The sequence below is a fragment of the Engraulis encrasicolus genome, chromosome 3 (assembly GCF_034702125.1).
Source record: "Engraulis encrasicolus isolate BLACKSEA-1 chromosome 3, IST_EnEncr_1.0, whole genome shotgun sequence".
Classification (NCBI taxonomy): domain Eukaryota; kingdom Metazoa; phylum Chordata; class Actinopteri; order Clupeiformes; family Engraulidae; genus Engraulis; species Engraulis encrasicolus.
The window spans coordinates 42,860,309-42,876,587 of record NC_085859.1 but is presented as its reverse complement, the minus strand read 5'-3'; the positions used below and the strand labels follow the sequence as shown (position 1 = coordinate 42,876,587).

The following is a 16,279-nucleotide window of genomic DNA, read 5'->3' as shown; positions in this document are numbered from 1 at the left end:
AGCTATGATATGGTACCTATCGCATGTGTTATTACACAGCTCCTATCTATATACAGTACTATTCAGTTTCATCTTCTGCACGCATGTTTCCCACTTCAATGTGTGTTCCATCCAAAGTGGAGCAGACTGATCCTTACATCTTGGTCATGAGAGAAATATTATATAGGACAATATTTAGGTGGTTAAGGAGCCATCTTGGTCCTTAGAGACATACTTTATGGTGGAGTTTGGGTATTGCCATCAAAGACAGAATGACTGCAGTCCCTAACCGTTTCCTTCACAGATGTCAAGCCAAGACTATTTGTGCATTCATCTGCTCTCTGAAATTTGTGTATACATTTTTTTTATGAGTTTTCCATTGGAAAAATATCACTTGGGTGGCGTTGTGTGGTGACTGGTGGTGTGTTTACATGTCTGTGTTTGGTATTTACCATAATATCCAGAGCACATGAATGCACTATTAGTGGCAAAATAACATCCAATAAAACACACAACACATTGTGTCAGAGAGAGAGAGAGAGAGAGAGAGAGAGAGAGAGAGAGAGAGAGAGAGAGAGAGAGAGAAAAAAAGAGAGAGAGACAGAGAGAGAGACAGAGAGAGAGTGAGAGAGTAACACATTGAAAAAGCAGGTGTATAATAGGGGAGGTTGCTTCGCTGGCAGAGTGTCAAGGTCTTACCACACATGCTGTTTACACAGATGAGTAATACCGAGCCAAGGCCTGGGAATACAGTACAGATGAATGAAAGGCTAGCATGTGTCTAAGAAACAACCATAGAAGACTATGTACAAAGAAAGTGTGTGTGTGTGTGTGAGAGAGAGAGAGAGAGAGAGAGAGAGAGAGAGAGAGAGAGAGAGAGAGAGAGAGAGAGAGTAAGAGAGAGAGAGAGAAAGAGAGGGACCGAGCCTCGACCCGCTGCTATTGTAGCGCACTAAACACATCCTCCACACTACAGCTTCTGATGATGGACACACCGTCGCTATTACGGTAGTTAGCCAACGGATCCAACATCTGTGAGTCGGCAACAGGATACAGTAGGGCAGCGATGACAACACAAAGACAAACGAAAGCAGAGTAGAGCAGCGGATGAAACAGCAATAAAGAGAGAGCGAGAGAGAGAGAGAGAGAGAGAGAGAAAGAGAGAGAGGGAGAGAGAGAGAGGGCCAAATGAATTCAGATGATTTCTGAAAAGGAAGAGGATGATTTCCATTTCAAAAGCAACCCCCCCCTCCCCAAATAAATTAGAATCGGAAAATAAATGCACCCAACCCCCACCCCACCCTCTCTCTGTCTCTGTCTCTGTCTGTCTCTCTCTCTCTCTCTCTCTCTCTCTCTCACACACACACACACACACACACACACACACACACACACACACACACACACACACACACACACACACACACACACACACACACACAATTCTTTGCAACAGGTGTGCAGCGCACGTTTGAATGAGTGGTGTGGTTCTGCTTCCTCCGTCTCTCACTTGCGTGCAAACATCCTGTTATACATGTTATGTGGTTGTGCGCAGAAATCTGTGATTGTTCTGCACCAAATTCATGTGTGGGTGCATCTCCCAGTCCCAGCTACGACTACTTGAAATTCTCACGCAAATAAACAATAAAAACGCACTCACTCACACTACTCAAAAACATATAGAGAAGTCATCATAGGCGGGTTACACTCGTACACATCCCATGGCCCTCCCTTTTTCACGCGGAGAGATGGTGCTTCCCTGCAATAATTTATGCTGGTCGCCATGGTAACTTGCTGGTGTTTTAGAAGCCAGTGACGGATCAGGTTCTCTGGGGTTGGGGTGCTGGTGGTGTCGTGTATGGAGGAGTTGGAGTTAGAGGTAGAGGTGTGTGTGTGTGTGTGTAGTGTGTGTGGGGGGGAGGGGGTGTTGATGAAGGATGTACGACTATGATCTCATAGATGGTGGGACCCTTTTGTATTGCCTGATACAGTACAACTCTAAGTTCCAAAGCGCACAAACAAACTCTTTTACGCAGTAATCGTGTCAAATGAATGGTATAGTGGGGAATCCCCGTTTTAAATAGGGTTTCTATGATGTTATTATTAGTGATATTACGGTGCCCCTTGGTCCTTCTAGTGTCACAGAACAGGGCGCACGACCGCGCAAAGGACACGCACACACACACACACACACGCACACACACACACACACACACACACACACACACACACACACACACACACACACACACACACACACACACACACACGATTTATCCTCATTGGGTACTCACCTAGCCACGACCTCATTGTCAACTTTCACAATGCAGTACGGATCGCTCGTGCCCGACCTAGACGGAGGAGGAAAAAAAAGTCCAAAACTTAAATTCGTGACAATGACATGGATATGGGAAATATTCAAGTGAAATATCCATGTGTAAACATTATCGTGTCTAAGAGATGTAATTTTTGTCTGACTTCAAAAGATAGATTTCGTCATAAAATAAAGTCAAAAATAATGTTTGGAGACATACATACAACGTCAAAAGTATGCTATAAACATTGGATGCACCATAAATATCCCAGCGTAACTACACATTTCCCGTACACTTTGCCATACCACACCATCCACGCGTCAGTTTCTCACAGAGATTCAATGCCAACTTACACATCTTTCGCCGGCAGATTCCGCCCTTCAACGATACGAAAATACAGCGATGTGTTCTTGGCCATGATTCCAAATCGGCAAGAAGCAACAATGTTTTCAACTTCGCTTCATCTCCATCCTCTCCGTCCTCTTGGTATTCCACATACACTGCTGTCAGTGATGCGCATCGTCTTGAGGTGGTGGAAAGGGGCGCCCACACACTCAGCCTCCCTCCTGATGAAGTTTATTCACCGAACGATTGATTGTGGTCACCAGAGGTCCACCATCAGTCTGTCGTTTAGACCTTATAGAACATTGCAGTGATCATGCTCGAGGTACGGGGCGCTGGAGCGCGTAAAATGCCAAGAAAATAGGCTCTCTCTCTCTGGTTGCTCTCTCTGGTAGAAGGCTCAAGGCAGCCAAACATGTCCTCATCTCATGATATTCATTTAAGTTTGAGGAGACAAAATTGAGTATTTTAAGTAACTAATTTCACCTTAGACCTACCAAACAAATTAAGCGTGGCATGAAAGCCTCCTCTTGGTAATGTAGGCATAGAACTACCAAAAAGGAACATATCACATTAGCTGCACTGCGTTTGTGACAGTGTGAAGAAAAGAAGGCAACGTGTGGTTTTATAGCCCCATTTAAAAAACGGCGGACCATCACTGAGAAGAAGGATGTCAAGAAATTAAAGCGCGCCGCACACAATTGTGCGCCATCTGCTGACAAATGCGAGTCGGAACAGCGCACAACACAACATTAAGCTAACAGTAAACGGCATAAAATAAAATATTACAAAGATGTTAAAATATTAAGATAACGAAGAATGTTGTGGCGATAGCTGCAACGCGTCATTGTGCGCAATGGAAAGAAGATTATGTTCCCAAAATTCAGGCATATCCAAAGGCGACTATTAGAACTTCGGGTCCTAACAAATCCCTGGAACATCCAATAAGAAAGCAGCAGTTAACGGTGAAGGAAAACAATAAGGGAAAGGAACAGGCATCTGAGTTAAATGTTTGAGAAACCCACTGAATGGAATAAATACTTAAATAGTCTACATACATTTTACATGACGCAGTCTTTGATGACCTTAGCTGTTTTTTTATCCGTTTTATGGACACCATTTCTGTTAGCTAGCTGTTGCGTAAAATAGTCGTGTTAGCAAGCAAGGGGGTCATTGTGTTTAGTTTTCATTTGCCGATATGGACACATACATCAATGTCTCTGACCAGTTCGTTGATTCCACGAAACAACAGGAGCGCCATTATTACTTGCTGTCCGAGCTCCAGACGCTTGTCAAGGGCCTTCCGAGGTAAAGCAGACTCGCATTGCATATTCTGAACATCAGTAGCCTACATTACACATTGGATCTTCGCTAGGTCTACAGTATAACTGATGCAATGCAACATGCATAGCCTAGTGACAGGGTAGTCTAGTGTTATGTCTGCCAAACATGTGAACACGTAAGGGTGACATGGTGAAGATGGGGCGCAATGCATGTGATGTAGAGACGTAGAGAGTATTCTTCATAGCATGCACAGTACACTGATCAAAACATATCGCACGCCACCACCTGCACGCACACTATGAATGTACATTGCATAGATCAAACATATAGCACACATCTGCATACACTAAAGAAATGCAGGCTATAATGTAATGATTGGGTCTTGTCTTGAATACTTGGAGCCAGCTGCTTAGGTGTAACCATTATCAGAACAGGATGCTTGACACTGGGCTCCTGTCTCTGACCAGGAATGGGCAAACGGGATTTATTTACAATTCATATCCCTGGGTTTACCAGTCTAAGTCGATCAGGCGATTGGCTGGTTAAGCGATCACGCTGGCTAAATTAGACGGGTAAAACCAGGTCATATATGACACTGGGTGGTAACTTATGGATCCAGTTTTCCCAACACATCCTGTGACTTCCCAACAGCTCCTTCCAGCAACGCCTGTCCTACACCACTCTTGGTGACTTGGCCTTGGCTCTCATCGACGGCACCGTGTATGAAATCGTCCAGGGTCTGCTTGACATCCAGCACCTGACAGAGAAGAACCTCTTCAATCAGAGACAGAAGCTGCACACCGAACACAGAAGTATGTTGAGATGAACTGAACCGGGGGGGGAAAAGTTAAAGTAATGTATTTTTGGAGGCTCTGTGTCGAAGTGTGCCGGGTCATCATACCCGCTAGCCTGATTATCATCGACTTTCAAATCTCTTCGAGCCTTGGTCTGACCAAGAGCATAACAATTAACATTTCCCAAACAGCGTGGTTGACCTGCCTCCCTTAGTTTGCTAATGGTTGTTTTGCTTCCTGACAAAGTGGGAGAAGTTCCAGTGTTTTTTGGAGCTCAGAAACGATATTTCTTCTGCTCTTGGCCTGACTAGAAGCAACGCTGGAGGTGTTGTGTCACTAGGAGGGCACAGCCTGGCTACATACCCCCTCCCTCTCTCCCCACCAGCACTTCTTCCAGTCTTATTTCTACGTCTTTCTTTATACTGGCACAAAATGCCTAAAATGCTTTAAAAAAGAAAGAAAATGTTCCTGTGCTGCTGTTCTGTCTCGTCTCATTATTGTTTTCCCCCCGCTCTGTTGCCATGTGTTTCAGTACTGAAGCAGGATTTATTGCGGAAGCACAAGCAGGAGTTGCTGGTCTGCAAGTCTCATAACCTGGTGCTCCTGAAGTCAACTCAGCGGACAGAGACGGAGGTACGGGCATCAGGGGAAATCATAGCACTGATTGACATGACCTGGATGAATGATCATTCTCACTGACAGACACTGTAGGACTTATTGCAAGCACTTTGTCAAAAAAAAAAACAAGTTGAGAAAACACAAGCAAGTAAATCGAGTGTCTGCATCTCTCTCTCTCTCTCTCTCTCTCTCTCTCTCTCTCTCTCTCTCTCTCTCTCTCTCTCTTTCTCTCTCATATACACACACCCACACTCACACAAACACACACACACACACACACACACTATGAAAACGTTGTCTGACCCTGATTATTGTTTGTGTGTGCATGTGTGTCTCTGTATTTCCTTGTCCAGGCTCTTGAACATCGTGTGCGTGAGGAGCAGAGGATGATGGATGAAAAGATCATTGCTGAGATCGACCAGAAGGTTCTGGACCAGCAGAACACGCTGGAGAAGGCCGGAGTGCCCGGCTTCTATATCACCAATAACCCACAGGTCAGCCACATGGCCCACTAGACTAGCTTGAGTCATTGCGGTGCTAGTCAACGTCCTCCAGTGCTTCCTCCAGTCTCGCTGGACACCATCAATGAGATCTTTATACAAAGATTTAAAAAAATGCAAAAACATGCATCAGAAGTTACGCCCTCATTTGCAATCAGGATACTGTAAAGCCTGTAAAAAGCCACTCTAAGCTGCTTGGCAATAGGCCACAAGAAGAGGGGCGACAGCCAGGCATCAGTCAACAGGTTGGAGGAAATGACTGGAGTGACTTTGACTTTCACTCATTGTAGCAGTGAAAGGTATTGTATTGTCTGCAGACACTTTTTGAACAGAGCAGCAAGCAGGGCAGAGCCATTCACAGGGGTGATAGCAGTCCGGCGCCGCGCCGGAAATCCGGCGTAGCGTGGCTGTAGGAAAGATTTTTTATATTAATAAAATAATTAATAAACTATCTTGTGTGCCTTCATTAATGTACGGTGAAAATAAATGAGCGCGCAACAGCCTGTGGTAAGACACGCGAAAGGAACCCAAATGAGCAGCAGCCCATAACATTGTATCTATCCTGACACCTAGCTGTAAAATGTAACATTTTTTATGTATCGACTCACTCCCAAGCAGCGCCTAGATCGACCGGTAGTTCTGGTGAAGGGAACTTCAAAGTGTCCGGTGGTGCACAGATAAGAGTTAGCCTATAGACTGTACTGGTTACCCTTCTTAGACATTTCACTATCGATGGAGGCAAATCCGTAAATGTCATCTAGTTCTACTGAAGAAACGGAAGAAAATAGGCCAAGTTTAGACCATTTGGATTCCGATAAAAATTGGCAACAATGTTAGCACACATCCACATGGCTGGCTTGCTTTGTGATTTGGGTGTGTTAAACCGTGTGGATGTAGGCCTAGCCTAAGTGGAATACTGTGAAATTATGTGATCAAGACAACGTTTGAAGGTAAGGCGATTTGGTTATTAATTTATTTACTCGCTGTGGCATTGTGGCGTGGGCCATATGATTTTGGCTTGCGCTGGCTAGTATTGCTAGCCTCATGCTTGGAAATCACTGAGAGAATATGTTTGAAATAGATTCGGCTTTTTTCCTTCATTCATGTGCGCTAAATGACTGCGCAATGTCGACAAACTTTGATGGCGGTAGAACTAGATTCTTTAAAAAAAAAAGTAGTATGCTCAAGACGGTAGGCTATGCCCGTCATGATACTTTTTTCCCTTGATGTGGTCTGCATTGGAATAGCGGCTACCATTCGCAGCACGTCCAAATGACTGTGGAATGCTTGAAATTGGACCGCTATGTTTCACATTTGAGACATGGCTTAACCTGCAACTGTGTGACTGCTTTGGAATGGATTGAATCGACCAGTCTGCATAACGGATGCATCAAGGTTTACAATTTACCACTTTAGAATGATTTGGGCTTCCCTGCTTCACCCCTTGAAGCGTGAGCTGGGTTCTTGAATGTTGGTCTGTTGATTGAGTGATGGTGTTTTGCGCCATTCCTAGACAAACCATGTGTCAAAAACTGATTTCAGGGAGATGTTCAGGGAGTAGTTTTGTTGACTAAACCAACTAGCGCGCTCTCTATAATCAGTCGCGCTGTGTGGAAGAAAAAAAACTCGAACAGCCTCCTCGCACAGGTTCACACAGCCTTTCCATTGCGCGCGCTCCATCTCATAGCCCGTCTGCGTAATCGAATCGAATTATTCCACGCACAATGCACAGGTTATCTTGCCTGCACGGTCTCACTGGTATTACAAAAACGGGATACTTAAGCCCGACTCATGCAGGGAGCCATCATCAATATCACAACTCCCTTCATGAACTTCAGTTAGCCTACTTCTTGTCTGGATTCCATTTCTTGTGTCCACCGTGCACATGAATTATTATTGTCATGCCCCGGGGCTATTTTCATGAAGCGTAGTTGAATTCGGTCCTGTCTTTATTGATGTTGTTTTCTGTTGTTATCTTTGCAACTCATACATTGCAATGGGTGTGTGTGCACGCGAGTGATTTTCATGTAGCCTATTTTAATTGACGACAAGCCAATGCGAAAGTCACACAGTAGTCACTGCCTTGTCCATAATAGCCAGTTCTGTCATCAGTGGAGCCGGAAATTAGCAATGGGAACGTGGGCCTACATGTAGGCCTAGCCCTAATTATGCTCGTGTGCACTAAATATTTAATGTAGGCCTAATTAAAGGGCGTTTCCCTACAACGGGAAGGCAGGGGTTGATGGGTACACCATGGGGCCATGACTATCTAAACATATGTCAGCAAGTAAACAAGTTAGGTCTATAGGAACAATGTCCCAATGAACATGAAACGAATCAGCACACATCAAAGGTATATTATGTCATTTAAAAGTATTGCTTAATTAATTGGTTATCACCTCTTTTCTTTTAGACAGAGAGTAGTTATTGTGCTTTGGCGTAGTATTGCCCCCTACTGAACTGTCTTGGTATGGCTGCTACATATGCAACTTTGGGGTTAATTAAATGTGGTAAAATATGCACCATGCTGTCAGAAATGCATTCTGGTGTTTCAATGTTGCATTGTGGTTCAATACCCACCTCAATAACTATGCTGCAACATCACAAGCCTAGAATGCACTTCTAACTGCATACATTGGCATTCGTTTTTACAACTAGAATCGAACATGGCCAGTTTCTATCAGTCAATCTTAAGTGCTAGCCTACTAAGATGGGAATGATCTGTCTTTTCGTGAATAACACATAGGCACAAGGCAAAAATGAAAAACTCAAAAATGAGACTATTACATTTTTGAATAATGGGTCAAAATTAGGCCTAGCTACATTATGTCACATATGCAGTAGGGCCTATGTTGTCGTCGTCGTGTCCCCACCCTCCGAAAAAAGTTCAGGCTCAGGATTTTTTTTCACTATCACCCCTGCATCCAACTTGTGCCGGATATGGCACCAACTCATTCAACATTTTTTAATTAATTTCATTCATTTAGTTTTATGCAACAGGGGGTAAGTTGTCTATTTGAAAGGCGGAGTAGAAAACCCAGGTGGTGACGAAGGAAGTTTGTGTCACCGTGTTCTTTTTAATGATGTCTCACGCCCCGCCCTGCATCCCTTCATCAAATGGCTGAAAAAAATGTTGAAAAGAGTCCAGGAGCTTCATACTTTTTGTTTGATTTTAGTACTGAAAGCAGTGCACTATTTCATAGTGGTAAGCTGCACTGCTAACAGCAGGGGGCAGTCAAGTAAAGGAAGACACTGAACCCCATCCTGCTGGGGTTCCACTTATTGCTGCTCTCACACAGCTGCTTACATCACCACTGTGTAGCAATGGTGCAATGCAAGACATTATCTGTGGATACTGACGAATATAGGAAATTACCAGGTTATTTCCCATATGCCATCCAAGTTTGGTATGTGAATTTACAGTAAAAAATGCTGTGATAATTCAACACAGAGGACCCTTGGACCAAACAGCATCTAGAACATGTTAAATCAACACTCCAAATGTTGATTTAACACTGCATTTTTGCTGTGTAGAGACTACAAAACTCATGTTATATGGCTATGCTCTCTTCCCCCCCTACATAGGAAGTGGTCATTCAGATGAACCTGCTGGAGTTGATCCTCAAGCTTCAACAGAAAGAGACGCAGTCTGGAACTCTTCCCTGAGACCTTGGACTCAGACCGAGAGGGACCGTGTCCATAGTGGATCTACTGCACATGATTCACTCAGGAGCATGATGGCCCATTTCTGAAGGCCCACCTGACTGAATGAAAAGTTTCATTTTGGACTGACACTTACAGTTGCCAGCAGAAATGGCACCAGTGTAACGTAACATTTCAAATGGGCTGTTGGCTACTTTCAGGATAAAAAGAAGTTGTCAAGACTGAGGGTGGCATCTGCTGGGCTCTTTGAGGGAGGTTGAAGAGGAGAGCATGTCCAGCAGTGAGTGTGCAGAGTCAAGGCAGCAGACTAGTCAGTTTCTGCTGGTACACGTGCGTTCCTGTCACTGGCCTCTGCGTTTGCTACCCTGCAAGGGAATGGTGAACTGATAAAGCATAGTAATGCTCTGCATTAAGACTTTCACTTGCCTTAAAAACAGCTTTTTTGTTTTGCTTGGAGATAAGTACAGAGTTCAAGCTTAATGGATATTTTTGTTGATGCCGAGAAGACCAGTTTTGTCAGTAAAGCTGTGTGGTCATGGCTCATGTAATATGATCATCACATGCAGCCCTGAACCCAATAAACATGGAAACAGAACACAGCTTGGGGCTTGGTGAGTTGTTGTTCTTGCAATGCTACCTGAATGCAACCTTTTGCTTTGAACCCTGAAATAAGGTTTCCAAAATTGGCTCAGCAATACAGCCGTAGGTAACAATGATGCCAAATCAGTCAGATGGAAACCATGCAAAGCATGGATATCAAACATCAAATCATTAACATTAATGTGTTTCTTTTTACTCTGTTGTACAACTCTAAATAGGGTAATGTCTTGATAAAGCTGATTCATAACAGGACTTAATTTAGTTAATAAATAAATAAATTAGTAATAAATAGTTAATAAACCACAACATGTATTGATATAGCACAATATCACAATTATACAGTTGACCTTAAGTGCAATAATATATACAAATAAAGTGCAAAATTGTAAATTGTATTGTAGGGCTGCACGATTATGGAAAAAAATCATAATCTCAATTATTTTGGTCAAAATCGTAATCACGATTATTAATTATTGCTTTTTTGCAGATTTTTTTGAAAATTATAAAAAGATGAAACCAAGAAGGAATTCTATAAGGGATGAGCAAAATAAAATGAATTGAAATTCTGTAAAGGCAATAGCATGAGTCTTAAATGGACAGATTTCTGGCCAGAAACATCAGCCTGACAGTATGTTCTGGCTTCAAGAACGCTCTCAAAGGTAGGTCACTAATTGCCACGATTAAATCACGATTGAAATCACGACTACGATTTTACGATGTTATCACAATTTTCGGTTATTTTCGATTAATTGTGCAGCCCTATTTTATTGTATAGATAAGTGGTTCTCAATCTTTTTTGAACAAATACCCCCTTGATTTCACCATAAGACTGTCAACACCCCCCTTAGTATTAAAATTGTAAATAGACTAATGCCCCCCAATGGAAACTGAGCACCTGCCCCCCAGCTGTATCCTTCTGTGTCCCAACATGCTTTGAGTGACATTTTAAGTCATCTGCAGTAACTGTACACTGTACAGTGTATACTGTATGTGCTGGTCATTTACCTTTGTTAACTTTGTGAAGCACATTTAGTTGCACCTGTGTATGAAATGCGCTATATAAATAAACTTGCCTTGCCTTGCCTTGCCTGGTCGGTCGAGAACCGGTTTGGTTTTTGGAGGGTTTGCTCGCGTTGTAGTGTTTGTTTGACCTTGTTATTGTAATAATATTGCAATTGAGCAGGAATCTATACAGTCTAGTATTGTTTTTGGTGCTATTAGAGCCTCAGAGGAAAACATTAGCACAACACAGAAATACGTCATGCTGCATCTCAGTGTGCATAAAAAGATGTTGGACAAGTAAAGTACATGGTGGTAAATTGTTTGGGCTCATTAACTTCTGTTTTTGAAACATGATGATGCTGATATGTCGGTCACTATGTGAAAGGGGAAAATTTCCCCATATTCTCAACGGACTGGATATCTCACCCAGGCAATGGCTGACAGGGCCCGTTGGTAATGTGCCATGACCTAAATGCTGGCCCAACAAGCCCACATTGTACTCTGACTCCTGATATTGTTTATACTGACACACATTTCATCTGGGAAACTGGTGCAAGTGGGGGATTCCCAAAAAATGTCATTATTCTTCCTCAGTGGAGATAACCCTCCCTTATTGCTGTCAGTTAACACTGTAGACAAATTCACATTAAATGGTGTCAAGCATGTGTGGTGGTAAAAAGTGATTTTTGCCCCATGCTTAAAGTCAAGCATGGTGGTGGGACTGAAATGTAAGGCAATTAGTAAGTAATTCATTCTAAGGCAAGGATGAAACGCACATAGATGACCTCTGTTTTAATCCCTTTCAATTTCGAGACATTTCGGGCCAACACAGCCCCTTCTCAGACACTATATGGGAGTTTTTGAGGGAGGAAACCAATGCACACCAGAGGTTTCGAGGTGCAGGTAGTGGGTGCAGGATCAATTTTGTAGAAAAAAAACTTGAGAAAGGCCGAAACGTTGTTTGTCAATAAATTGCAGCACGATGGACAAGAGTGTGTGGTACCTTCTTCTACAAAGCTATATGGGAGTTTAACATAGGGGCGTGCTCACTTTTGCACCAGCATAATTTAACGAAAATGGACAAATGTGTAATTTCAATTATACTATAGACCTTACTTTTCTGTCAAAAGATGTTGTATTACACTTACTGTACATCAGAAATACCTTTTGGGTAACACTTCCAAATAAGGGGCCATAATTAACAGCAAAGTAGTTATAACCTAATACTTTAGTAAGGGTTAATAATCATTACTTAACGCCACATTAGACACATATTAATTGTTATTAATGCACATGTCAAACATTAGCAAGCAGTTACTTAACTATTAGATAACTATTACCTTGTGTTACAAGTTCATAGCATAAAAATGATTAAACTAATAGATAAGTAAGGGTACAGTAATAGTTAAGTATTTATTAGGTCATACTTAACTAAGGACCAAAATTAACACTTACTTAACACAAAAGTAAGGCATAACTAATGAATAAATAATACCGAAATATTGTCTGTCGATTGAGTACCCATCATGCACTGCACTTCTTGGAGCTAATATTCTCAGACATTAACTTAATTATCACAAAGGAATGGTTTAGTTTCGCTTCAAAACTATTACTCTTCATAATGTTCTGCATTTATTGTAGGGTTTTTACCATTAAAACTAATAAGTGGTATGTTACATCTAATAAGTGGTATATGAACAAATTACATCTCATCACCCCACCATCATTGAGGAGTGTACGTCCAATCCTTGCTATATAATGGCTCCTGTTGCCACTATTGTAGTGATTTGAACGAGTGAAAACTAGACGTTGCAGTAAATTAATTACTTAACTATTAGGTATGCGCAGCCAACTCTATTATAAGGGTCCCAAACACCAATATCTATGGATTAATTAACGATTAGTTATCCGCAGCTAACTCTAATACAAGGGTCACAAACACCAATATCTATCCATTAATTAACCATTAGTTATCCTCAGCCAACTCTAATATAAGGGTCCCAACTCCCAATATTTATGTATTATTTATCCATTAGTTATGCCATACTTTTGTATTAAGTAAGTATTAACTTTGGTCCTTAGTTAAGTATGACCTGATGGCTACTTAACTATTAACTGTGCCCTTACTTATCTATTAGTTAAATAATAATATGCTATTGTTATCTAATAGTTAAGTAACTGCTTACTAATGCTCAACAAATGCATTAATAACAATTAATATGTGTCTAATATGGCGTTAAGTAATGATTATTATCCCTTACTTAAGTATTAGGTTATAGCTACTTTACTGTTAATTATGGCCCCTTATTTGTAAGTGTTACCCATTCAGGGGAGCAACATGAAATGAAGACCACACAAAATTCAAAATGAAAGCTTATTTATTGAAAACCAACAATAATCAATGAATCAACAATGGTGTGTAGGGGAATTAATGGGTGTATGCAAGTGGATAATGTGTGCAATGTACTGTATGCAGTCAATATAAGATTTATTAGGGCTTAACTTTAATTTAATGTTTTTTTAATACTTTTGTTATATATTTAAATATGTTTAAATTAAACTTACTTAAATACTTTTAAAATACATTTGAAATGTACTTAAAGTAAAATCTACTTACTTAATATACATTCAACAGCATTAACTGCAAAATTTTAAGTACACTTAAAATATACTTAAAGCGATTTTTGTGAATGTACTTGAAGTCAAGTATGCTTTTAGTACATTCAGTGCACTTGCACAGTTTGACTTTAGCACCAAAGAGTCAACTTAAAATGTATTTAAATATACGTTAAGTTGTTCCAAAATAACACTATTTAAATACATACTTTTGAAGTAGACCTATATTTAAAATACTAAAGTACATATTTAATAAGTACATACTAAGTACACTTTTTTTTCCTGAGTATGTTAGCGGTAAAGAAAGAAAATTAGTGAGGGTAAAGAGAGTGGGAGAGAATGAACGAAAAGGGCCAGTGGTGAGTTGAGTTGAGTGCCTGGGGAAAGAAGAAAGAGGATGGCTTTTGTAGCCTCCACCTGCGCACAGGTGGATGCTATGACAACTAACCTCATCAGGCCAGAGCACTGTCGTACACTAACTGCGCTCAGAGCCGTATCTCGACAGCGGCCACTTGGAGAACTGCAGGCATGGGTAAATTAGGACGTGGTGATTCTGTATGTAATACTGGGTGACAGTGCAGACACTAAAGAGAGAAAAACTGCCGTTCTGAAGCGTGCACGTTGATTAAAAAAAATAGAGATTCTGAAAAGTACACTTGTTGTGCTATTTTTGAGAGGGAAGAGGCTGTTCCAGAAGCATAGGAGATGTTTGTTGTTACAAGTCATTAAACTACTGACTGGACTGATGACAGCGCCAGGAATGCCCATGTCTGTGGTGCCCACTGCATATCTGAAGTTAGCGTGAGCATTCATTATCTAATTTCAGAAAAAACACTTGTCGAGTCTCTGTACACGTGAACAGAGCATGGACGATTTTGAGGCAGCGCTGCACACGCAGCCAAATTACGTCATACCTGTTTACAAACTCTAAAGGGGTCTATAAGTGAAACATAGAGGAGTGTTGTGAGAAAATGAAGAGATGCATGATGTCATTCTAGGACCCTCAACCTGATTGCTGCCATGATATAGGGAAGAAGGATCTAGAGAGAGAGAGAGAGAGAGAGAGAGAGAGAGAGAGAGAGAGAGAGAGAGAGAGAGAGAGAGAGAGAGAGAACAATACTCTCATTAGTGACAACAACATACTTACAGTAGCAGTATCAGTAATTAAAAAATGTTTCTTTTTTTAAACAATTATAAACACATAAAGAAATGATTAGCAATATCCATCATCCTTACACATGCTGAGGTGACCTTGAGCAAGCTTTCTAATAACACATTGTTTCATGCCAAACATAATTCCTAAATCATATAAGGCAGTGTAATGCTATAGCAGCAGCCACATTTTTAGCAGTAGGACTGTTTTGTCATGAGAGTATTGGCTTATCATACGTCACTTACCCTACGGTTCTCAGAAGGTAGAATAACAAACTGCCACTGAACAAAAGGGCTCCAAACCCCAGGAAAGTGACCCCAATGATAATCTGGCATTTGTGTGAGCTTGACATGGAGGGAACTACAAATTACATGTAAAGAAGAGGAGAGGTTATTTCCAGGTTTCTTTAAAGCTCAGATACATTTGAACAAACCATATTAAATGCTGCAGACATTTTCCCGTTTGTAAAAGCTAAATTAAAAGCTGTTATTCTGCAAATCAGCTAACAGATGTGCACTGGTAAAATATCTTGTGAAGATAATAATGACAAAGTTACACACCATATGAACACAGACGTTTGAACACAATATAATCAAATTATAAAGACACAAAGTACTATAAATCAAGTTTATAATGTTATCACAGCAAACAGCTAAATAAAAAGTTAACGTGACACACACCCCATCCATGTTCTACAGGCTCAGGGAAACTGGCATGTTCCACCACACAAGAGACTGTATCCATGAAGTCAGGAGGCAGCACCAGCTTGGAGTGGGCCTGGTAGCTCCAGTTTCCATTCGAGTGCACCTGGGTAGACGTCACGTCAGTGGTCACCTCCTGGCCGTTCTTCCTCCATGACACCCTTATCTGTCTGGGGTAGAAGCCATAGACGCTGCACTGCACCATGCCTGGGCTGCCATGGCTCGCTGAAACCATCTCGGTCAGCTTTATGTACGGCTGAGCTGGGGTAGACAGATTAGACAGATTGTGGTAGAACATCACTGAAGAAATAAATTCGTTCATTGTGTATCTTTTGTTTCATATGTTTGCAACAACAAAACTGCAACAACAATGATAATAACAACAACAACAATAATAGGCCTAATAATAATAATAATAGCCTAATAATAATAAGAAGAAGAAGAAGAAGAAGAAGAAGAAGAAGAGGCATATTGAAGATGAATGCAAACTAACTAACTTTTGTCAGGGAAAGAATAAACATGGTCAAGACAAGAAAAATAACTTCAATACCAAAAATGCCAATTTGGCATATAAATACATTTAAATGTAGAACGTACACATATAATTCTTGAGCTGTTTGTTCAAAGCCCTTGGACTAGTACAGATTCCATCCACTACTCGAGACATCTGTATACGGTTAGGATTTCTTGCTCCATTTACGTCTTTGCTCCA

At 41.3% G+C, this 16,279-nt stretch overlaps 3 protein-coding genes across 3 annotated transcripts in view; 1 reads left to right on the top strand and 2 right to left on the bottom strand.

Moving 5' to 3' along the window:
• Window positions 1-3,061, bottom strand: part of LOC134446172 (rasGAP-activating-like protein 1) — a 49,078-nt gene extending 46,017 nt beyond the window's left edge. Inside the window, exons 1-2 of the mRNA XM_063195476.1 lie at window positions 2,648-3,061; window positions 2,274-2,330 (exon numbers count right to left, since the gene is read on the bottom strand). Coding sequence (XP_063051546.1) covers window positions 2,274-2,330; window positions 2,648-2,712 — 122 coding nt within the window. The 5' untranslated portion in view covers window positions 2,713-3,061. The remainder of the gene's footprint in view (window positions 1-2,273; window positions 2,331-2,647) is intronic.
• Window positions 3,062-3,595: 534 nt separating this feature from the next.
• On the top strand, window positions 3,596-10,094 carry dgcr6 (DiGeorge syndrome critical region gene 6). The gene is made up of 5 exons (XM_063195475.1): window positions 3,596-3,944; window positions 4,572-4,732; window positions 5,247-5,347; window positions 5,686-5,826; window positions 9,418-10,094. The coding sequence occupies exons 1-5, from the start codon at window positions 3,835-3,837 to the stop codon at window positions 9,496-9,498; spliced, it is 594 nt and encodes a 197-aa protein (XP_063051545.1). The 5' UTR covers window positions 3,596-3,834; the 3' UTR covers window positions 9,499-10,094.
• A 5,000-nt stretch (window positions 10,095-15,094) lies between these two features.
• Window positions 15,095-15,802, bottom strand: LOC134444873 (HLA class II histocompatibility antigen, DM beta chain-like). The gene is made up of 2 exons (XM_063194053.1): window positions 15,547-15,802; window positions 15,095-15,226 (listed from the first exon to the last, which is right to left on the bottom strand). The coding sequence occupies exons 1-2, from the start codon at window positions 15,800-15,802 to the stop codon at window positions 15,108-15,110; spliced, it is 375 nt and encodes a 124-aa protein (XP_063050123.1). The 3' UTR covers window positions 15,095-15,107.
• Between the last annotated feature and the right edge of the window lie 477 nt (window positions 15,803-16,279).